Source organism: Alligator mississippiensis, chromosome 12, assembly GCF_030867095.1.
Source record: "Alligator mississippiensis isolate rAllMis1 chromosome 12, rAllMis1, whole genome shotgun sequence".
Lineage (NCBI taxonomy): Eukaryota > Metazoa > Chordata > Crocodylia > Alligatoridae > Alligator > Alligator mississippiensis.
In genome coordinates this window covers 3180230-3203584 of record NC_081835.1, presented here as the reverse complement: position 1 = coordinate 3203584, position 23355 = coordinate 3180230, and the positions used below count along the sequence as shown (strand labels likewise).

At 47.1% G+C, this 23355-nt stretch overlaps 1 protein-coding gene across 1 annotated transcript in view; it reads right to left on the bottom strand.

Moving 5' to 3' along the window:
- The window catches only part of SYNPR (synaptoporin), a 119630-nt gene extending 97100 nt beyond the window's left edge, over nucleotides 1-22530 (bottom strand). The window contains exons 1-2 of the mRNA XM_019499808.2: nucleotides 22447-22530; nucleotides 22308-22373 (exon numbers count right to left, since the gene is read on the bottom strand). Coding sequence (XP_019355353.1) covers nucleotides 22308-22373; nucleotides 22447-22464 — 84 coding nt within the window. The 5' untranslated portion in view covers nucleotides 22465-22530. The remainder of the gene's footprint in view (nucleotides 1-22307; nucleotides 22374-22446) is intronic.
- Nucleotides 22531-23355: the final 825 nt, after the last annotated feature.

The following is a 23355-nucleotide window of genomic DNA, read 5'->3' as shown; positions in this document are numbered from 1 at the left end:
TTCACTTCATCCCAGGACGCAGGTCCTGTGCCTCATCCTGGATGCTACTTCCAGCACAAGTGGAAGAGGCCATCCTTCCCATCATAATAGCAATAATCAGAATTTCTCCTCAACACAAAAAGCTAGATGAACTCCTTGGGACATACAGGACCTGTTACCAGATATACAAGTGATCTGGATGTTGTGCCAGGCCAAGAATCCAGGGACTCAATACATGCTATGCAGCCACAATCAATTTTAATTACATTGTTTCATCTACAGTCACTTTGAAAACTGTTTTGGAGTTAATTGGATCAATAAATGAATTCCCTTGGAGTGGAACCAGCTGCACATTCAGCAGGATAAAAGCCATCTCTGCCTCCAGCTAGAGAAAGATTTCATTCTCCGAGTTGTTATCAGAATAGGATCACTCTCCAATTCACTCGCACTCTGGAGCGTAACACTGCTAGTCTAGTGCTCCCAAAGACTTGCTGCAACGTGCAAGGCGGTGTCAAATGTCTGTAAAGAGAGCTTATGAACTCCCCACAGTGACCTTCATTATATTCAGCATCTGAAGCAGAAAACATTTAACAACAAGATAGCTTACTCCTAAAACCAGCCAATTATGTTTGCTGAATTAGGCCATGCAACCGAGTTTGCAAGCGCAGCTGAGGAATGGGAGGGAACGAAGACTCTTGTTAAAATAGGTCGCTATTATATTTTAATGGCACACAACAAAGACGTCTGCATGTCCCTTGCCACGACACCCCTTGCAACGGCTTCATCAAAGCCCAGTTTATCACGGCAAAGGGTAATTAGCTGCTGTAATGCATCATCTTGCAGCATCGAGCATCACTGCAAGCAGCCATTACTTGGCAGAAACATCCCAATTTATTTTGATAACAGAGGTTTTACCTTGGGGCTTTCCATGACCACATCATCAGGTGATGAATCGCCAGCCCAGCCCATGCCCTCTAGTTACTGTCACTATGAATAATCAAGTCGGCCGCCAAGGGGGACTTGAACTGACCGTAATCCGAGGAATGATGCAAAAATTGTTGGGTTGTTTTTGTTTTTTTTAAAGATATAAAATGCAAAATAAAAATAGTTAAACTCTCTATCCCCATTTCCCCCTGAACATGGACTCTACATCACTTTACTTGGAGACAGCCAAGACCAGTCCCATACTCCTTTGCAATGGGACTGTGGTCTCTACAAGAGGTGGTGGGCTGTTCTTTTGGTTGCAGGGGTGGCAGGTGCTTGGAAAGCAGTAAGTCATTTTTCTTGAGAAGACCTTTGGAGGACAGGAAGGGACTGATGATGCCTTTGGGTGCAGAGAGAGGATGCTCTTATGGGACAAGGCTTTTCACCTAGTAAACATGACTTGATCTTCCTTCGGCTCCCTGCACAGCGGTCTGATCCAGGACTATGTTGCTGGAACAAGCCACCTTTGCCTCCAGAGCCTCCCATGCAACTGGACTGAAGACGTCTCAGCCACAGCCATGAGTCTAGCCCGGCCTCTTCGTGCTAGATGCTGTTTACACGCAGGTGGATCACATACCAAGAACCATTTCACGAGAGCCCTGCCTCCTTCCACTCCTCACATCTACTCAGGAGTGAAAAGGAGACACTTGCCCTAAAAGTTCATGTGAACTCCAGACCCTATTCTGGGTACATGCACTTCCACAGGTCTTTAACAAATGCATGCTGATGTGCTCCAAACAAGAAGTTAATAAACCATGTCCAAGTAAAAATGCTGCCTAGCACGTGCGTGTACAATACTTTATAGAGCCCAAAGACACCCAGGCATCTGGCAATAGGTTTCAAGTGATTTAGCCAAGGATACATGTTTAACATAATAAGCAATGCTGGCTTTATGGCAACACCCCCATATTATGCTTGTATGTATGAACAGAGAACCCTTCCCACATCATTAATTTAACTGAGGCAATACTATGACAAAGGTATTTAAACTGGGACTTTCACGTTTTTGAACTGCTGGCTCGGGAAAGAGTCTTTTTTGAATTGTCCACTATTTGAGAAGTTCACCAATTATTGCACTAATTTTATAATCATGTGGATTGCGACCATCTGCTGGAGCAGCCTGTTGCAGCTTTTCTAGCCTGGGGATAGTGTGAGGGCCTGCCCAGGTGAGTGCATGTGGTGTACACTCACATACACACACTCTTACACGAGCACATGGGCTCAGATACTGGCGTCTAGGCACTGCAACAAAACTAGCTGATGTGATAAGGCCCTGATTCAACAGGGCACTTGACTACAAGTGCTGTGAGTGCAGAGAAAGCCTGAGAAATGGCTATATGCTATGGCAGACTCCCCAAAACCTGAGGCTGCCTTCATGCATACAGGTGCAAGCCCTGTGACCCCCCATGAACTGCTTCCCTGGAGAAGAGGGTCAACAGCTGTGCAAAAAAGTCTCCCCAAAATGGGCCACTTGGAAAAAGAGATAGCTGGTGCTGCAGTACCACTCTCAGAGCCAGCCTGAGGCCGGGCTTCGCCCTGCAGAGGTTACGATCTAGGTGGCCTGGACGAGAGGATGGGAGACAGAGGCAGGGAGAAGGGAAGGGACCTGCTGAGCCAGGAACACAACGATGATATTCCAAGCAAAGGGTCTGCACTTTTGCTGCTAGATCGTACGTGCTCCAAAAACTCCCTCATTACCAGCTTTTAGAGCATCATCGATAGCCAATGTGATCTGTTGATTCTTAGTTAAAACCAATATAAAATGGTTTAAAAAAACATTTAAAAAAAATCCCTATTTTTGTGCTTCAGAAAACCAACTAAATAAGAGTCCATTCACTGCCTATAAATCCAGGAAAGTGCCAGACCTGTGCGATTAGGACCATATGTTTCCTAGGTGATAAGCCTTTCATTTTTCTAGAAGACACTTGAAATAGAGCATTGGAAGATTAATCCTCCCCAGAGAAGTGAGAGTTCATTGGCTAATTTCTCTGCATTTAGATATAATAATTAGGCATATTGATTCCCCCACTTTGTGCCTAACCGTTATAATAAAACAATTAAGAAAACTTCAAGGAACTATTTGAAAACTACTTGCACATTGTTTCCCTGACTGTGCTCAACCTGATACCTCAAATGTACACGGAAGGCCAAAAAACCCTAAAAACACCCACATTTACCTAAACAAGTCATCAAGCAGTAACTTCTGGTTGTAAAAAGCAGCTTCAGACTCACCTCGCCACTCTGCCTATCCCAACTGTTAACAGCAACCTACCTGAGATATATTTGGTAGGGCTGGGGTGTTAATCTCTTTGCTGTGATCTCTTTTATGAGACTAACTAAATAAAAATAATAAAAGATATCACATCTACCCAAACAACCTTGTCTGCCTATCTCCTTAGACCAAAAACAGCTACAACCAACAACCCTAATCTCTTTGCTGAGCTGTTATGTTTGCCTTGCCTCCACGGGTGATGGTAGAGAGAGGGGCCCTTCCAAAAAACATACTGAGAACAGCTGAAGAGCCATTGTGATTTGTGCCATATCAGGCATCCTACCAGCAGTCATCATCAAGGCCATACATGCAAATCACGTACAGGGAGGCATTATTCCTAGTTACACTCCTTCCACCTAAAATTTGCAGGTGGCATGACTGTAAATTCTGGCCTATCCAGAAAGGGGAGCCAAGGTAGGTGTCCTTTTATACAGCGAGGCGACCAATATTTAAATACACACGTAAACTTACTAGTGGACTCCAAGATGAACATGAGTCGGCAGTGTGACGAAGCCATCAGAAAAGCCAGTGGCACTTTATCGTGCATCAGCAGATGCATGACAAATAGGTCCAGGGAGGTGATACTTCCCCTCTATTGGGCGCTGGTCAGACCGCAGTTGGAGTACTGCGTGCAATTCTGGGCGCTGCACTTCAAGAAGGATGCGGATAACCTGGAGAGGGTCCAGAGAAGGGCCACTCGTATGGTCAAGGGCCTGCAGACCAAGCCCTACGAGGAGAGACTAGAGAAATTGGACCTTTTCAGCCTCCGCAAGAGAAGGTTGAGAGGCGACCTTGTGGCTGCCTATAAGTTCATCACGGGGGCACAGAAGGGAATTGGTGAGGATTTATTCACCAAGGCGCCCCCGGGGGTTACAAGAAATAATGGCCACAAGCTAGCAGAGAGCAGATTTAGACTGGACATTAGGAGGAACTTCTTCACAGTTCGAGTGGCCAAGGTCTGGAACGGGCTCCCAAGGGAGGTGGTGCTCTCCCCTACCCTGGGGGTCTTCAAGAGGAGGTTAGACGAGCATCTAGCTGGGGTCATCTAGACCCAGCACTCTTTCCTGCCTATGCAGGGGGTTGGACTCGATCTATTGAGGTCCCTTCCGACCCTAACATCTATGAATCTATGAATCTAAATGGAGATTTGCTGATGTTTCCTCCAAGGTACAGGGAACTGTCTGGATGGATCATGTTCTGGGATCAGGACCACACGGCACAGGTAGGCAGGACAGGTGAGCAACAGAGATCTCTCAAAAGCAAAAAACTGTAACATCCGATCGTTTCAGAGGGGGGAAGGAAGACAAAGTGCATGCAAAACTCTCTGCTAGGAAAACCTGTAACTTCTCCTATGTTTTTCTTAATTCTCCAGTTTGTAATAATGCTCCCAGCATCTACCAGAATTAAATTATTAAGTTATCAACTCACCTTATAAAAATATTAACCTTGTAAAAACACAGGAGAACTGTCAGGTTATGGCTTGCCCTGAAAAGTAGAAGATGAACGTAGGTTTGAGCCACTCGGCACTGCTGACCAGAAATCATAGCTTTCTCCCTGCCGAGGTGCAAAAAGGAGCTAAAAGTAGGAGCAAGAAAGCCCCACTAAAAGAACAAGTGATTGTGTGTGTATAGGTACACACACACACACACACACATCTCTACATGCATACACACACATGCATATACAGATTGTGTGTGTGTGTGTGTGTGTGTGTGTCTTGTACTTTTAGTAGGGCTTTCTTGAGCCTAATTTTAGCTTCTCTCAGCAATGATAGATAGATAGATAGATAGATAGATAGATAGATAGATAGATAGATAGATAGATAGATAGATATGGTTGTATCTATATGGTTGGTATAGATGTATAGATCTAATATCTATATATGTATGTGTGTGCATGTGCGTGTATAAGATCCATTTCTTTAGCAGAGAATTGAAGGATTCTGCATCTGTGAAATGATTTATGCTTTCAGATTTGAGAGAAACACATGGACATTTGAGAGGAACACGTGCTATTGATGGCAATCCTCTGGAACAACTGGACACAAAAAATGAAGTCGCAGCGTTCACTAAATTTTCTTCCTTTCACCGAGCTGAACTGGACCCTCGAAATTAATATGACACATAGACCTAGAATTAACTCATGACATTTTCTAGTCCTCTCTCCAGCCTAGCAGTCTTTCTGAGAACAGAGGACTGACATTTATGTCTAACCACTTCAAACAGGAATCTTAGCAATAGCTACCTCTCGGGAGGAACAAACAACTGAGGGACAAGCCTCTCTGATATTCACATTCCCTCGAAAATGAATGTGGTCTATAGGGTGCTTTGTATGAGTCACATGCACAGCTTTTGCTTGTGATATTTTTAAATCCTGGGATTCAGTGCCGGGATTTAAGTCCCAAAAGCATGCAGAGGCCTCCCATCCTACCAAGAGACTACTCGGAGCTAGGGACTTTTAACCCAGAAAAGCAGAAAGTACCCCCAGCAATTTCAAACAGCAAGAGATAAGGAACAGCATGCCTCGATGTGTGCTCTGGGGACAAAACCATCCTAGGCGCTTCACCAAAGGAAATCATTTTATAATTCATAAAGCCCCTGTCAGGTCCCTTCGTTTCAGACTTGCACAGATGCACCAAAAAAAGGCAAATGTTAGAGGGTTTCTCTCACCAGAGCACACAAACCCCCTCCCCTTGAAAGCCAATGATACGTTTCAGGAATCACGATGCTAGCGAATGCGCTCAGGGCCTACCAGAGACTCGCGACATACTGCAATTTGGGTTGGGGCTGAATATAATAAAGCAACCGATGATGTGAATCAGCAACGCCAGGAGAACCTGCCCAGGTCACGAGGCCCCGTCTGCGATACACCGCTGCAATGATGTACACAGGTTACCAGCCTCGCACACCCGCTGAACAAACTGCACCTGCATCCACCACCGTTTCGTCCAACGTGCAGGGGATCGCGCTCCAGGTCTGCAAACACACGCCTCCAAAAGTAGGGGCCTGAAACCTTTTACCAACCAAAACAACCCAGCCCCAGTCTGGCCTGGGAAGGGTGGCTTTCATAGCACATCTATGAGATGGGGAGGTGGGGAGGCTTTCCTTTGCCTAGTGCCAGACAAAAGCTTGGGGAGAACCCAGCTCTGTTGCTGGTGCTATTAGACTCAGCATCCTCGGTGGCTGGGCACAGCTGAAGAGATGCAGCATCCACCGACCAACTGATGACGTGAGCATCCGTCCAAACTCCCTCCCATCAGCTCTCGAACCAACGGTGGCAATTTGCTGCTCAAAGTCCTCCCGCTGCCCCACCTCCATGAGTGGGGAGCAGAACGCCAGTGGGCCAGCAGTACAACTACACACATCCACCCCTCGAATACAATGCAAACACCTGGTACCAAAAATGGCACACAGCATGCCTTGCCCACTAGAAAAGATGTTGGACAACAGCCACCGAGGCACACGCTCCTTTACAGACAACAGGCAGTGGTACGCTCTCCTCTGCAGCATCTACACGTGACCGTCCATGGGGCCGGGGGCTTTAGAGCAAAGGGAACAGCCTCGCTGCTGGTGATGCAGGCTCATCATGCTTGAATCCTCCGACCTTTGATGTCCCGGCTTGGATAGCAAAAGGCAAGAAGAAGGTGGCTGATTTACAAAGAGATCCTGGGATAGCAAGGATAGTTTGGCTCCATTTAAGACAGGAGGGGCCTCCAGTGTTCCTAAAATTCTCCAGACGAGGGGTAAATCCGATCTCTTATTAGACTAATTTAAAGAGTTGGAAAAAATTCCAACCCTTTGCATTGGTCTAATCAAAGATAACAGATTTACCCCAAGAGCCCTGTCTGCCTGTGTCCTTAGACCAACACAGCTACAACACCCCCCCCTAAAATTCTCCAGGAAACTTATGTGGAGAGAACAAGATGCATGGCCGCCCAAAGGCTTCTCAGTTGAACTGGTTTCTCTGGAGAGAGCGTGCAATCCTCAGCCACAGCTGAGATGGCCCCTCGATTCAGTTCCTTGCAAGGGTGGGGAGAAAAAGGAAAAAAAAATAATAATAATCACACTGCACTGTGTTTTCTTTGCAATAACCCAGAGCTGTGCAGAAGACAGAGTTTAAATGAATTTCCACTCAGATAGCTTCTTATCTGCTTTCTCTTCAGCTTTCAAAAGAACTCGGAAGGGTTTTTCTCCCGTTTTTAATAGACTGGCAGCCTAAAGACCACTCACAAGTTAGTGCGAAGAGCAAAATCCCTTTCTGACTGCCCTGCTTCGAGTCAGCTTGTATATTATGGGTGTTTTATGTTTGACAACTACCCCGGTTGGCAGGTGACGGGGCTATTGCAGCTGCTGCCTGCAATACTGGACTCATTCTGCATAACCGTTGGGGCTTCGGCCGGCCGTGAACCACCCTCCTCGCCACTATGCTTCATCCCATCTGGGATGATCCTGTTTGCTGAACGAATAGGGCAGCCCACTGAAGTTTTACATGTTAAAACTCTCCTGTGTTTCTTGGTGGCTGACATGTAGCAAGGGGCTTGGAAGGAAATAGAGCTGAACTGCTTGCAAGCAGCATTTCCCCCCCCTCTTCAGGCCACACACATTTTTGGTAGCACCCTTAGTTAATAAGCAGCAGAGCCTAGCAAATGCAATACTAGAGCAATATGATCGGCAGTTTCCTCCACACATCGCTGCGCTGAATGGAGTCTCAATGGAATCTAGCATTTACCTAGGACTCTATTAATATCTACTACTTAGCCAATATTTATAGCCTACGTACCCGGAGCTGCTGACAAAACGTGTAGAAATGTTAAATAAACTGAACAGTTAAAAGCAGCATAACGACAGATGTAGAGATGCTGAAGAGTGCAATCTATTCTAATTTATGATAATTTGTTTCCTTCATCTGGAGCCCTATTCAGAAGGGAAGGCTGAATGCATCCCCAAGCACAAGGTGGGAATGGTGGGGGAAAATAAAAATCTCTGCAGAAGCTCTTTCAAGCCAAGCAACCGTATTCTCATGCCCAAAGCACAAGCGATGGCTTCAGAGTGGGTGCTTGCGCGTGGGCTGTTTGCAAGGAGACTGCTGAATGTCATGCCGTCGGCTTACTTCAAGGCATACCTGGGGACCACCAGATTGACTACTTCCCTCTAATTTCCCATGCAGATTTTGAAGGTGCAGGCTGTTGCCAGGTTCTGTGCAAGATGCACACAGCTTCTCCAAACACAGCCCTGGTAAGCCTGTCATGTAGCCATCATCTAGAGAAGTAAAGCCAGCAGAGCTAACCTTTCTGGGACTCATCTAGTTTTGGCATCAGTGCCAAGGGATAAGTCATCTGGGCAATGCTTGGAGAGGTTCCCAGAGCCTGTTTTAAGATTAAAAAAACCAAATCTCAGCCATTTTGAGTTTGGACACTTCACTCAAAGTATCAATTATCACAGCCCAGAGAGCCAGAAAACTCTTCAAACAGCCCTCTTTAAACCCATTTGAAAAGGCAGTCCTTCCTATGGGAGGCATTGTTCGGCATGTGAGCTATATGAAGAAAAGCACACCTGAAAAGCAGATGACTGTAAATGTCTTCATGCTAATAGTTTCAAATAGGGTTTTTAGGAACAGCTTCAGCCTAATGGCAGGTTTGCTCCTTTTTCCCCATGATGAGGCTCTCCTGTATTTGGCTCAGCCATCCTCTTGGCCAAGGCCATGTTTATATTCAGATAGACAACTCCTTATGTGCTTATGAGGCTGGGAGAGCTGTTACCATTGCCTAGGTGCATGAACATATTGTTGGTTCAAGTGGCCAGTTGGGGATTTCTGATGAATAGGAGACTCTCCAGCACCCCAGTACCATCTCCAACCCACCTCCCTGCAGGAAATCATCAGTCGGAAAGGCTTCTCCATCAGTCCGGTCAAGGGACGGGCCACAGTAGTCACACTTCTACAAATGCAAGAATTCAAATGCTAGATGCAACCAATGCATAGATGGGTGGCAGCTGAGACATGCTGAGAGCCTTGCTCAGTGGCTCTGCATGGTGGGGACACAGGCCACCTCACCTCTCCTGCCCCGCTATGTTACACAGGCCTAGACTTGCAATACCTGGGCTTCTCTTTGGGGGTGGAGTGAATGAATTTTATGTACAGATTTCCAGTGCTCTTATGAGGCTGTCATTCATTTCAAATATCTGATTTCTTTTCTTAAAATCACCAGCACATCTTAAGTGAGAAACCCAGTTTTTAACTGGAAAAGTACTCCCCTACCCCAGTCTTTGAACTTTGCTTTTCAACTTGAACTCCCTCTGCAGGGAGAAAAACCATTCTAAAAGAAAAAGTCAGGAGGAAGTAGCCCATGAAAACCGAGGGAGGGTGCCACACCACAAAAAAGACGTGCTGTTTGTTAATTTAGCAAGTGGAGCTTATATGCATGTGTGCAGCAGCATGGTGTCTACACTTTAATTTTTTTTTTCCAGCATGGCGTCTTGCTGAGAAGAGGCGTTGGACCAAGAAGTTGCTAAAGGTTCTCCTGTCATACTTCTTTGTATGTCTGCCATGCGAAATGGTCAACTCCCCCCACAAAATATCCCCTGCGGTTCCCCCGGGGGGGGGGGGGGGGGGGGGGGGGGTATGCATGTCCGAGGGAAAAGGCTCTGCAGGCAGGAAACTCATGTCCACAACAGCTCCTCTCCCCAGGAAACTCTGCAGCTTTCTCCAAAGTAGTGGGGTTCTTTTTGTTATGTGGCAGGAGGAGCTTTCCCTGCATATGTCAGCCAGCCATGAAGCCAGCTTCTGTTGCCTTCCAGGGCTTGAACAATCTGGACAGACACAGATTCGGTGCTGGAACAGACGCACTTTTTTGTAGAGCAGACTGCCACAAACGACAGCTGATAACTGGAGCAGGGGGAGCGTGCATTATCCAACAATGCCAAAGCAGGAGGCCAAATAGTGGCTACTTAGAGCTACTTGCTATTCCTTTCTATTATCTTTGAATTGCACTGGTTTTAGCATACCCTGAACATGCCCTGTTCTGGCCAAAGAGGGCTACCGTGCATATGGTGCAGTCAGAGGCTTGAATGCAGAGCTATAAAGGGCTACACAAGGAAGGAAGAAAGATCACACTGTCTTAAAAGCCAGCAACTGTGCTAAACTGAAAACTGTTCAAGAAAATTGGATTTTAGTGCAAAGTTGGGCTTTCAACTCAGTAAAAAGTGCCTGCTTTGTGCAAGAAATTTCAATCCTTAGCCAAATCACAGTCAACCCCACCATACACAACATGCTCTGATCTAGAAATGCCATTGCGATGCCTCACGAGAGCTTTAGTTCAGCTGACTCAAGCTTCCTTTCTCTGTGCAAACACTAATGAGACACTCCAAAATAAACACGTTTAAATTTTATAAACCCATTTAATTTAATGAGGATTAAACCCTGTGTCATGTACAGGCACCCTATAAGGCCAAACTCATTAACCAGACTGCATTTTTCACGATATGCTACTACAGTAACTCCCATATTACACCCTCTTTCTTCAAGGGATATCATGGGAGACCTACGCTGAACTCCACTGAACATCCAGACCCAAAGCAAGGCCACCTGAGATGCGCTGATCCAGACCTGTGGGAACAGCCTGAACTAAGGTATTTTGTACCTCATCAAGGCTCCTCACTTTGCAGCTCAGATAGCCTCATGCCTCCATCAGTAGCCTTGAAATGGATGGGATGCAGGCAACTTGAAACTGCTTTACAAGTCTGAAATTAAGAGCCCCTAGTCAGCTTCACCAATTGTGCTGTTAAACAGAGTACCATGTGAAAGAGATCTGATGTCCTTCATACTTCAGATCAATTATATTTATCATGATGTAAGCAATGATCAACAAGAGAAGTTACATATGATGCAGTTCCAATCATCGCTACCAGAATCCACAAGTAACTACGGCTCTAGTTACAGACCATACCACAACCCCTGCGCTTCCCCCACTGCAACCCCTCGCTTGTTCTCAGGCCAGTCACCTGCAGTGCAGCTAATGGAAGGGGAGAAACTAGTTGTAATGGGCCAGTGGCTTTGAACATTGGATCCGTACCTGGATGGCCCTCTCCATTTTCAAAGTTTGCTCATTGGTAGAGCTAAAAGGAACGATGTGCAACCAAATATTTATTGGGTGGATCTAGCCTTTCTCCACCCATTTACAGATTATACTTACTAACAGGATAAGGATAAATTTCTGTGGACATTTCTACACATGCATTTATGCTGACTTAAATTTACAGTGAAGTAATTTACTGCACTGTAAATTTAAGCCCACAGGAATAGGCCAGCATCTACATGAGCAGACATTAAAGTGCTTTAATGCTGTGCATAGACTGACATGGGAATAAAGTTAGTCCCAAGTCAGTCCACACACAGAATGTTACTGCGCAGTAAGGCATCTACACGTGTGTTACTCCGCAGTAACTAATTGGGCATAAATTTGATACCTGCAAATTGGTATAAGTTGCCATTCATGTTCAAGTTGGTGTAAATGCAGTACAGGCATGCGTGGGTAGACGCACACCTGTACTGCACAGTCATTTCGGTTACTGTGCAGTAAATGCGCACATGTAGACATGCCCTGTGTGTTCCTTTTCTTGCTATAAGCAAATTACAACTAGCAAGATACTCAAGTATTCCCACCCCAGTAGGCAGTTTCTAATACTCAGCTCAGCGATAAGTCAAGACAGTTGCATTGCATGATATTCTTTGTCTTCCCCAATAAGGTGATCCAGTCTTTACACTCAAAATGAATTTCATTTAATTAATAAATGCATTTCGACTTTGTGACCAAAATCTTTTCATGGACAACTTTACAAACATTATCCTCAAAAGCAAATTTAAAAAAAAAAATGGAGAAGACACAGCCAAAGCGCAGTTCTACTTAAGAAGTCACCCAGATGTCTCATAAATAATCACTGTCCCTCCACACATCTCTAGTTAATCCAAAACCTGACTTTGTGGTACATTTAATGTACCCAACATTCAGTGTTGGACAGAACGTCTCCTTCTGGACCCTGAGAGCCATTCAGATTCAAAAGCATCCCTCCTTCTGCATGTGAGATTAGCATGAAATACTGCTCAAGCACAATAAAGGACGCAGGATTTATCAGCTGCCCGAGATCAAAGTCACACAGCAGCAAAGAATTCAATTAAAATGTTAAAATTAAATAGGAAGGCATCCATTGTTTAATCTGTCAGCATCTTATTTCAAACTGGGATCTAAATTCTACTTTCATGCTCTTCTTGTTGATGACAGCTCTGAAAGTTTTGCTGGACATCTCTGAAGCTTTATTAAACACATCCACACCCTCGCTTTTCATTTTGGAGGGACATATTTTGTATCATGGGCCCCAAACAACATTCATAGAAATGGCCCAATTATAAACCATTTCTATTTATTAATAGACATTTATATTATAGAAGCAACCAAAAGCTGTGACGGGGTCAGTGAGAGGCTGAGCCAGGCACTGCACAGACAGAGGCAGCCCTTCTATCCCAGGGAGTTTAGCATCTCCAACATGGACACGTGGCTGCTGTACTTAACACTATTCCACAGGCTCGGCTCTGCCTGACCTGCTCTGGATTGAAAGGGTTTTTTGTTTTTTATTAATATATTTTATGTTCCAGGTCAAATCAGCCAAATCAGTCCCAAATCATATCGATTGAGCAGAACTCAACTGTTCCAAAAATTGTATCGACCGAGCAAGCAGAACTCAATCGTTCTAAATACCATGTATGACGCTATAAGTAGAAAGCGTCCTCCATCCCAGCCTCTTACCCTAGTACTTCAGATACTCCCAAATCCATTGGCAGGCATCCTACGTTCAGGCCCCAACCTAAAGGTCTTGGGATTTGGATGCCCCCTACACTTGATCTTAGCCCAAGGGTTTGTTCAGATGGGGAAAAAGGCCAGAAAGTATCGTATGGAACAACAGGCTTTGGCAGCGTATGTGCAAGACAGGGGGCTTGTGCAGAAGAGTTACCATGTTTTGCATTCACATCCTTGTTGGCTTTGCAGTAGCTTCCCTATGCAGAAAGCCCCTCAGGGCTCAGTCCCTGCTGCTTGCCTGCCTAAACGGAGATCGGTCTGGAGGAGTCCACACCAGGGCAACCCACTGATATTTTCCTCCCTAAACACCCAGCAAAACACACGGGATGTTTGCCTTGAAGCAGCACCGAGTTTGTTCCGGGCCGGCGTTCTCACCCCCATACCTATTTCACAGGAAGGTCTCACCCGGTGCTATTGCTCCCTCATGCCATCTGGCTATACCCTAATCCCGGAGCGCTGCCTCGCAAGGACGAGGACCAAAGGACACACTTGTCTGGCACTGAGTGCTTCTGCCAGCTCCCAAAAGTGGTCATGGACCCCCGCATTGCCAAGACCCCCATCAGGAGTTGTTGCCCGTGTTTGTCTCAGCTGCCAGCAAAGGAAGCAATGCCCTGGGGAAGCGTTTCTTCACTTTGAACGAGGGCAATAGCATCTACTCTTTCACACATTGCATTGCCCTGGCCCTGCAGAGCCATTGCCGCTATTTCACAGCCTGACCCAGACGGCGTGAAGCCACGTCTGCAACTGTGGCTTAGTGTAGACATACCTGAGCTGGCTTTACACTAGCTCTCTTGGTATGGACGGCAGCTGTCAGCAAACTCAGCACAAAGAGCAAAGTCCACCCAAACAGCTGGGTAAATACACAATTCCCCCTCTCTAGAGCTACAGGGGCCACTCTTTGTTGACTCCCCCAAGTATTAATCAAGGCCAGAGCATCTTAGGGCATGAAAAAAGATTATGGGAGGAAGGGAAACAAGCAATGACAGCCGAATCACAGGGCCCCACTGAGGCTGCCTCTGAGTGTAAGAGGATTTGAGCTGCATTTCATAATCTCAAGCCGCAGAAATTTTGGATTTGCATCATCCAAGGAATTTGGCAGCACGGCAAAGCATCTGCACCAACAGGCATGAAGGATCAAGGTGCAAAGAAAAAAAATAATCATACCAAGTATGCTAAGGCAAAGGGATTAAAAACACCAACTATTTTCTGAAATTCAAACAGCCACCGAAGGACCACTATGCACCTTCTTCCATGGCAGAAAAGTTCTTGAGGAGCTTAGATAAGAGCCTTGTCTGTGAAATTTCAGGGAAATGTTTTCATCTGTTTCTAGGTGAACAGTCCCGCTGGCTGGCCGGCAGAGCTGTCAAGCGTTTCTCAAGGAATGGAAATCTGGTTGACAGGGCAGTAGTTTCACATGGCAGTCGTATGGGATTTATCTGCATCGCTGGTACTGGAACTGCATGCCTCCTGCCTTCAGAGCATGCATGAACTTGGCCGCCTCATCATGATATACAGTTTTGGGGGGTCCGGTACTCCAGGACAAATCCCTCGTTCTTCCAAAGCTGGAAGCACATTCAGGACATTAAACCATGGGTGTCTTGCTTGGTGCTCAAACCAGCTTGCCAGGCTGTTGGTGGGTTTCACTTATTTAACATGCCCCCAGAACAGCCAGACCCTGTGCTTGCAAAGCCTTTGCTTGACATGACATCTGCACTCATGTGCAGGACATGCAAACACAGGCATAAGCTGGCACTCACTTCCACTGCAGTCCCAGGTGCATTATATTATGGACCCTCTCTCAAGGGCTGGGCCTATGCCTGCACTTTTCTCAGCATAGTCCAACTCCTGCCTTCAGACTGCAGCATGTCTCTGCGCCCAGCTCATGGTAACTCAATGGGGCAGACTGGTGTCACCCCCTTGGGAACTGCGACCGTTTTGAAAATGCAGAGACTGGCTGGTTTGCAAGAGGGGGGGGGGGGGGGGGGTATTTATCCATAGGAACATCCCAGACTTTGCAATAACAGAAGGCTTGTAGGCATACTGTCTTCATCAAATCTTAGCCTTCCTTTGCCTGTTTCAGCAGGTCCTTCGTCCTTGGTGTCCCTAAATTATGAAACCATGCCACAGTGTTTCTCTGCAGCAATTCTTCCTACCATTCATCATCAGGCTGCTCTTCTGAATGGTTTTCCAGTCTGAAAGATACCCTTGTTGGTCTTCCCCTCCTCTCAGTCCATGTCAGAAGAGCCATGGCACCCATCAGATCACACAGGATCAGCAGTTGGGGCTGTCTACAGCCACTCGTGTTTTGGTTCCTACATAGCTAAGAATAATTTAACATTTAATGACCTGGAGCCAGACAGATACTAACCACCAACCTCAAGAAATATATAGCATTAATAAAACAAATACCTCACGTTCTACAGACACACAAAGCCGGGAATTAGAGAGTTGCATATGCAAGTAGCCAGTGGGCACACAAAATCAGACACTCAGATGTACATACACAGATGTGCAGAGCCTGATAATGAAGAAACAGCTTATAATATTATATTTGTATGGTACGATCTTGGGAGGGGGAGAGGGGAAAGACAGTCCTTAGTTGAATGCATCATATTACCCAACCTCTTATAAGGCAATAATTTGCATCACAATTACAGCCACTGAAAGACTCTATGATTTTATGCACTAAGCACTTGCTTAAAGGAAAAAAAAAAAAGTGTGCATTTGGGGGGGGAAGAAGGGAGAAAGGTTTTAGCTTTTTTGGTTGAGAAAGTCAAATCTTCCAAATGCGCAAACCCTCCTTCTGACAAAGCATGCCTCTCATGGCCAAGAGAGTAAATAGGGTAAATTAAGCAGAGCAACAGCTTACAGTTTCCTTTTACTCAATATTCTTTTACTTCTGCCAAAAAAAATTGCCGTCACCTTAGCAACTATGTCACACTTCACAATATACATCCCATTCTTAACAAAACACCTTAAAAACAGCACGTCCACACCGTGCAATCGCCTCTGTACTTCTCAGACACCGTTTGAAGATGGAGATGAGTTATAGAGGGCCGTCATTTGCCACTTAGCAAAAGCGCCCACAGATGGCTGGACACTATTTTATATCTCCTTTTCCATCTCCCAAGACAGTTATATGTCATAGCAGGGCAGCAAAATGGAAAGACTGCATTTACATGAGCCTGGAGCTAAAGAGGCAGGACCTTCCTACCCCACATGGTATGTAGTACTGCATGCTTTCTATACCATCGTTTGATTCCTGATTTCAGCAGGAAATGACAATATGGGTCCTTTCTTTGGGACTGATGTACATACTAAGGTATGTGGTCAACTTGAATCCTTGATTTGGGGAGGAAAGGTCTTCATTTCATAACTGCCAGATTATTTAGTCTACTGCAAAAGAGATAAGACTTGTTACCAAAACCTAAATTATCACTGACATAAAGACAGGGACTAAGCCCTCGGGTTTCCAATGCTAACAGTATCTAGCTCACCGAGCTAATTTTCTCTTATTTCCCAGCCCCTCTTGCAAAGTCTGCACCTAGAGATGTCAACTGGGGAGGCTTTTACCCAGTGGCTAAAATTAGGCAGATGCCAATTGACATCAAAGATGACGGATGCATCTCCTTGAAATAAAATGGCAAGAATGCTTCATCTTTTAGTGTATGTCTAATGACACAAAATCCTCTGTCACCATGCCCGTACCTGCTAGTTTGAAAGTCAGATCATATTTGCTCTTCCCGTCATAGAGTCTTGCCTTGCATATATAATAAATTTTAGCATTAATGAGTCTCTCTTGTCAACCCTATTGTGAATGCTGAAAAACATCTCTCTTCCCCACCCCCCACGCGCACACACAACCCATGCCAGCTGAATTTGTCATCAAATAGATGGCTCGTTTAAAACAGACCTTGTGGAAAGACACGCTCACCATCAGCTATGAGACACAGTAGATTGCAAGGAAAGGCTGTACGATTCAAATTTTTATCTGACATCGTATTTTCTCAAGTGAGTGCTGCTTATAGGTCCTTCTCACATAAGGGAAAAGGCATGTGCAAACTCCTAATGAGCCTGCTTGACTCTAGTATTCCCCAAGTATGCTGCATGGCCTGTGTTGGGGCAAACTTGTGATGGCTCTTCAAGACGCAACCGGTAGCAGTCAGCTGCTGAGACCCACTCAGCTATTACGCCGCTACAACCAGATGAAAGCAGTACAAAGTGGGCAGGACTCTGACCATGGTAAGGCATCAGACTTTGAAGTGTTAAATTTGCTTTGTCCTACATGCACAAGGCAAGGCAGGCTCATCTCCCACAGCACTGTAAAATTAAAGCCAACTTGTTTCTCAACCAGATGAGGATAATCACTGAGTGCTCATTACCATCACCGAGGGCCAACCCCTGGGCTCAGTGTGCGTGGGCTGGCATTTCTGAAGCTGCCCTGGGTTTTCAGATGCCCAGTCCCTATTGGAAGTCAATAGGGCTTTGCTGTCCAAATGCCCCAAACAGCTTTGGCAGACAAGGTTCTTTGGGTAAATCTGATATCTTGTATTAGACTAACTCAAACTATTCCAGATAGTCTAATACAAGATACTGGATTTACCCAAAGAACCTTGTCTGCCTATGTCTTTAGACCAACACGGCCACGACCTATACCGCCAACCAGCTTTGGGTATTTTAGTCTATAAAAAGGTGTAAATCTACCCCTGCCTTCTGTAGAAAACAACAACCATCTGCACCCATGCAAATCCTGCGGTTCAATTTTCTGCACAAAAGCAAGGATCAAGAGGAACTTGCACTTATCCAGGGTTCAACCAACGTTCACATACAAATTGTCTTAGCCAAAGAGTCACAGGCTTAAGAACCCCAAAGTGCTGACAGATTTAAATCACAAGCACATTCAAATCTATTGCCTGTCACTAATTAACAGGCTCCAACAACACTAATTAAATCACCCTCCATGTAAACTTGTAAGTGACAACAGAAGGTGGTTTTGGGGGCTGAGCACTTCTGAAAATTGGTCAGGAAGATCGGCTTTGTAGCGCAAATGAATTTTAGTCCTGCCTGATAAAAAAATAGAGCTCCTGCTTACGTGAAGGGATAGCTGCACAAGGCTTTTGTGCCAAAATTCCCCACTGTGACTACCGTGCCATCACAGACAGTCTTCCAGGTGGGCAGGTGGCTGCCAAATCATGTTCAGAGCTGGACGTTAAAATCCCAGGAGCAATTGGCACCTCGTCTACTCTAGAGTCTCCCCTGCCAGAGCTGAACTGGTCGGAAAACTCACAGAAATACCTGTAACCTAGACAAGACCAACAGGGCTTACCATTCAAGGGTGTTCACTGCATATATTTTAATAGCAGCAACATTATGAGCATGCATCTCAATATAAGAACAAACCCCACCAACCTACCACCACCGCCGCTCCAAGCCCATGCACAGAAACGCAATTACGCAGGCAACTGCTGCTCCCTTGAGCAATTCCATCTCTATGCGCCCATGGGAATTGGTAGAGATATTAGAGAGGATACCTTGACTCCTGCTTTTTCATAGCCAGCATTGTAATTAGATCAAGACTTGATGTTGGAAGGTAACACTTTGTACCTCCTGGCAGCAAATAATTGAGAGGAAAAAAAAAAAAGTAACCGGTAACCAAAGCCTTTACTAACACATCAAGGAGCACTTTGGAAAACTTTAAACCTACAGATAGCTCTGCCAAAAATATATGTTGCATATATACGCATCCGTTGGGTTGTGTGTGTAGACATAGAGGCAGATACCCTATGTGTCTACATACGCATGCATACATATTTAGAGGGAGTGTTTGCTATTGGCAGGGAACTGTTCACAACAGTCATTTCTCAGCTGAAGGTGCAATACCCTGTTTGTGACATCACGACGGGTTGCAATGTCTCCGTGGATTATGATTAAATGCGAGAAAGCAGCAGCAGAAACAGATGAGCCCTTAAGAAACAAACAGCCCCCTCTCCTGCAAATGCCTCTAGAAATAACAAATGGGGGAAGAAAGAACAGCAACAACAGAACTGCTTTTATGCTGGTTTTCCCAACATTTTCCAGGAGGCTGCAAAAGTCTAGCGAGCGCACTTCTAGTCATCCGACCGCCTGAACGAGGAATTGCACACCTGTAAATACTCCGTGTCATGTTGTTAGTGCCCTGAATAACCGGGGCCTAACAGCTCAAAGGCGCTTTACAAATCTCTCTTCTGACTTTTGCCTAACTGAAGTTAAATCGATTTAGTCTCAAAACAGCCCTCTCCACCATGACTTTTCAGGAAATAAAAATACAAAACAACACTAAGGCACCTGAGAAATGTGTGCCAAATCACTTGACATGCATGTAGCTGCACGCGTACTCAGGAAATCAGCCCTGTGACCAAAACCTCAGTTTTGCACTGTTCTCTAAGTGGTGGGTGGGAATCAACACAAGAGATAAAAGCCCACCATAATTACACTTTGGGTAAGCTTCTCCGCAGTGACCTAGTAAAGCTCCTGCTATTCAAGATCCGTGTCCTCTCTTGAGCAAGGATCTGCACACCAGCTGAATCCTGTGCAGCTGTGCAGTAGTTTTAGGATGCAAACCCAGTTTCTACGCTTGAGACTTAAAGCATCTTACCCATAACCTCGCTGTAAAAAAATATTTGTGCTTAGCTCTACAGTGGTGATAGGTTTGTGGTTAGTAGCTCTTCTGGGAGCTCTGCTGCAGTTAGTGCTTAAAGGGTATTTAATTAACTAACATGAATTACCTACAAGCTATTCTCTCTGTGGGCCTAACCACCAGAGATGGATGGTGCAGCTGCAACTTTAAGATGGGGCTGCTTTTCAGCTTCCGTTACCCTAAATCTTTCTGGCATTCAAAATCTGTGCTCATATTCAACCCCCAAATCCTCCCAGCATTGTGTTTCTCCCAGCATGGTCAAGCGCTCTGTAAAATGGTACAGCAGGCCATTCTCCGAGTCCAATAAGTTACGTTTCCTCACCACTTTGCAATGTGGGGACAGATGCTCCCCAGCTCCTAGGTGCTTCCGAGATGCTAGACAACTCGCAGAACCAAGATACAGTCACTCGAGATGAACCGCGATGAACACCATTTCCCCCCAGATGCCATTTCTGATTCAAGTACAATGTTTAAAAGCAACGGTGCTTAGGAGATCTTACGTGCTTGGATATACAATTAACACAGGAAGAAATCAGGTTGCCCATTTCCCTCCAATACTTTTCTTGCTTGCTTTCCATAGGAGAAATCCAAAGGTCACCTGACTGTTCTGGTGACTGGAGGAGCTAAACCGTGACATCCCCAAATGGGGACAAATGAAAAGAGGAATTTTTTTTTTTAGGTCATTTACATCTATTATTGCAAACACCCACTTAGCTCATTTCAGCAACATTGAAGAGAAAGGGGTGTTTTGAGATCTAAGATCCCACCTCCTGTCTGTGCAGCTCAAAGGTGAGAAAGCTCACAGCACACATTTGAGATTTTTATGAGTCCTCTAACTCAAATGCAGGAAAAGAAAGAAAGAAAGATTAATAAAGAGACTTGTTATTCCTCATATTTCCAAGGTTAAAAAAAAAAAAGGCAGAAAAAGTTGTGTGGTCATTGCAAATTGCGGTCATTAGGCTTTTGTTCATGTTTCATAGACAAGCAAAGATTTAAATTCTTTCCATTCTCTTTTCAGTTCTTAAAATAACACTTTAAATGCATATAATTGTGCTCTAATTCCTTTGCCAGCTCTCTTACACAACAGTGGATATGCCTTGTTATCAGCTCTCACTATAAAGTTATGAAAAACTCATCCATACCAACAAGAGCAGCTTGGGTAAATTCCACTGTGATCAGCGCTTTTTTCATCTAGAAGGGGGAGGGGGGGATGGTGGAAAAATCCCTGACACGCATTCTCACACCCAAAATGAAACAGCTGTAGATCCAGCAATTAGGGGTGTAATTTGACTGTTCTGATCAAGTGCACCAGAGGCTGTGAAGCTGCTGGGAAATCTGAGAGCTGCCACAGAACATGCACGCGCATTTGGGGGGTTTTTTTCGGTTGAAAATGGTAGCTGTGCTGAACAAATGGGCACGAAGAAGGGGTGGAGGGGGAAAAGGAACAGAGCACGGCCAAATGGAGGGGAAAAAAAGACGCTGAGAAGAGAAGAAAAACTGGGTTATTTAAAGGGGATTTTTCCCCCCCTCCCGAAGTCAGCCCTCCACCTGGTCAGAAAGCAGACATTGTGCAAAGCACTTTGGTCACACACTCACCTCTTTAGAAAGGAGGGACAGTCACTTGTATTTTAGTGAAATACATACCGCGCCTTCATGGCATCGGGCTCTGCTTGCAACGGAGTCAAGACTTACCTCCAGCGTTCACGGCCTGGAGGGAAGCAGGACAGGGGAAGTCCACCTCACCCGTGTTTTTCTCATGCCCCTCGGCCACAAAGCCCTTTCCGCTTTTGCTCCATGGAGGATGAAGGCCCTTGCTCCGGCGCGGAGTGATGATGAAGCCGAGGAGCAGCACTTGCTGCCCTGACGGGGCTGGGCGGGGACCACCCTCCAACGCTGAGAAAGGCTCAGCTGGCCCCCCCAAAACCTTCCATTGCATCTCACCCCCACCTGGCAGGAGAAGCAAACCCTTCCCTTAGCAGTGCCTCGGCCCTCGCTTACAGACAGAGACAGACAGCGCTCCTCCACCCCTGCCGGACACAACCCCGCTGTCCAAGTGCCACCGAATCCCAGCGGCGCGAAGGCCCCGGAGCCAGTCGTGCACGGCAGGACACGCCTGGAGCATCCTCAGCGCCAGCGCGGTCCAGCGGCCTCGCCCCCCCCGGCATGCGAGCGGGCACAGGGGCGCTCAGACCCACACGGCCAGGCGTGGGCACATATAGAGGCAGACGGGCCCTCGGGAGACATCCTTCCCCAGCCGCCGGGAGCAGGTGATTAATCCTACGTGACGCGTGCTGAACTTTCCGTTCGCCCCGGCTCTCCTCCTCTCGGGGACCCACCGGCAATGCGTGTCATCGGACCTGCAGCTTTCTCTCCCAATAAGCATCACTGGGCAACTTGGCTGGCTGCAGCGCGGGGCTCTTCCTCGCGCTTCGAAGCAGGAGGGAGGGCGAGGGGGGAAAGGGGAGGGGAAAGCGAGCCCTGGAGGGGGGATGCGGGCAGGAGGAGCAGGGCAAGGGGGGTCCGCAGCAGCCCCCCAGCCCCGCACTCACCCACTCCAGCAGGCGCAGGAAAGCCAGCGGCTCCTTGACGGCGCGGAAGGAGCCGGTCGAGGCGAGCTGCGGGCGGACACAGGCGGGTTAGCCGCGGGCACACGCCGCCCGCCCGCCCGCCGCCCCGCGCCCACCCTACCTGGTTCACCGCCTCCATCGCCCCAGCCGAGCCGAGCCGAGCCGAGCCGAGCCAAGCCGGGCTGCAGCCGCGCCGAGCCAGCCCGCGACACGGGGCGGAGCCGCGCCGCATGTGCGGGGGGCGGCGCGGGACCGGGGCGGGACTAGCCCTCGGCCCTGCCCGCCCCCCCGCACCTGCGCCCTCCGGGGGGGTCGTCTTACCTGTGCCCTTCCTGACGGGGCCACTCTCACCTATTAGGGGTCGTCTTACCTGTGCGCTTCTCACCTGTGCCCTTCCTGACGGGGGGGGGGCTTCGCACCTGTCGGGGTCTTTATCCCCTGTGCCCTTCCCAACAGGGGAGGCTTCTCACCTTTTAGGGGTCATCTTACCTGTGCCCTTTTCCGGGGGGCTTCTCACCTGTCAGGGGGTCATCTTACCTGTGCTGTTCCTGAGGGGGGGCTTTTCACCTGTGCCCTTCTGGGGGGGCTTTTCACCTGTGGGGGGTCACTCACCTGTGCCCTTCTCAGGGGGCTTTTCACCTGTGGGGGGTCGCTCACCTGTGCCCTTCTGGGGGGGCTTTTCACCTGTGGGGGGTCGCTCACCTGTGCCCTTCTGGGGGGGCTTCTCACCTGTGAGGGGTCGCTCACTTCAGGGGGATTTTCACCTGTCGGGGGTCGCTCCCCTGTGCCCATCTTGGGGGGCTTTTCACCTGTAGGGGGTCATCTTACCTGTGCCCTTCTCATGGGATCCTCTCCCCTGCCAGGGGGGCACAGGGGATAAAGACCTTCTCAGGGGGTCACTCACCTGTTGGGGGCCCTTCTCCCCTGTGCCCTTTTCCGGGGGCTTCTCACCTGTCCGGGGGTCACTCACCTGCCAGGGGGTCTTTATCCCCTGTGCCCTTTTCAGGGGGCTTTTCGCCTGTTGGGGGGG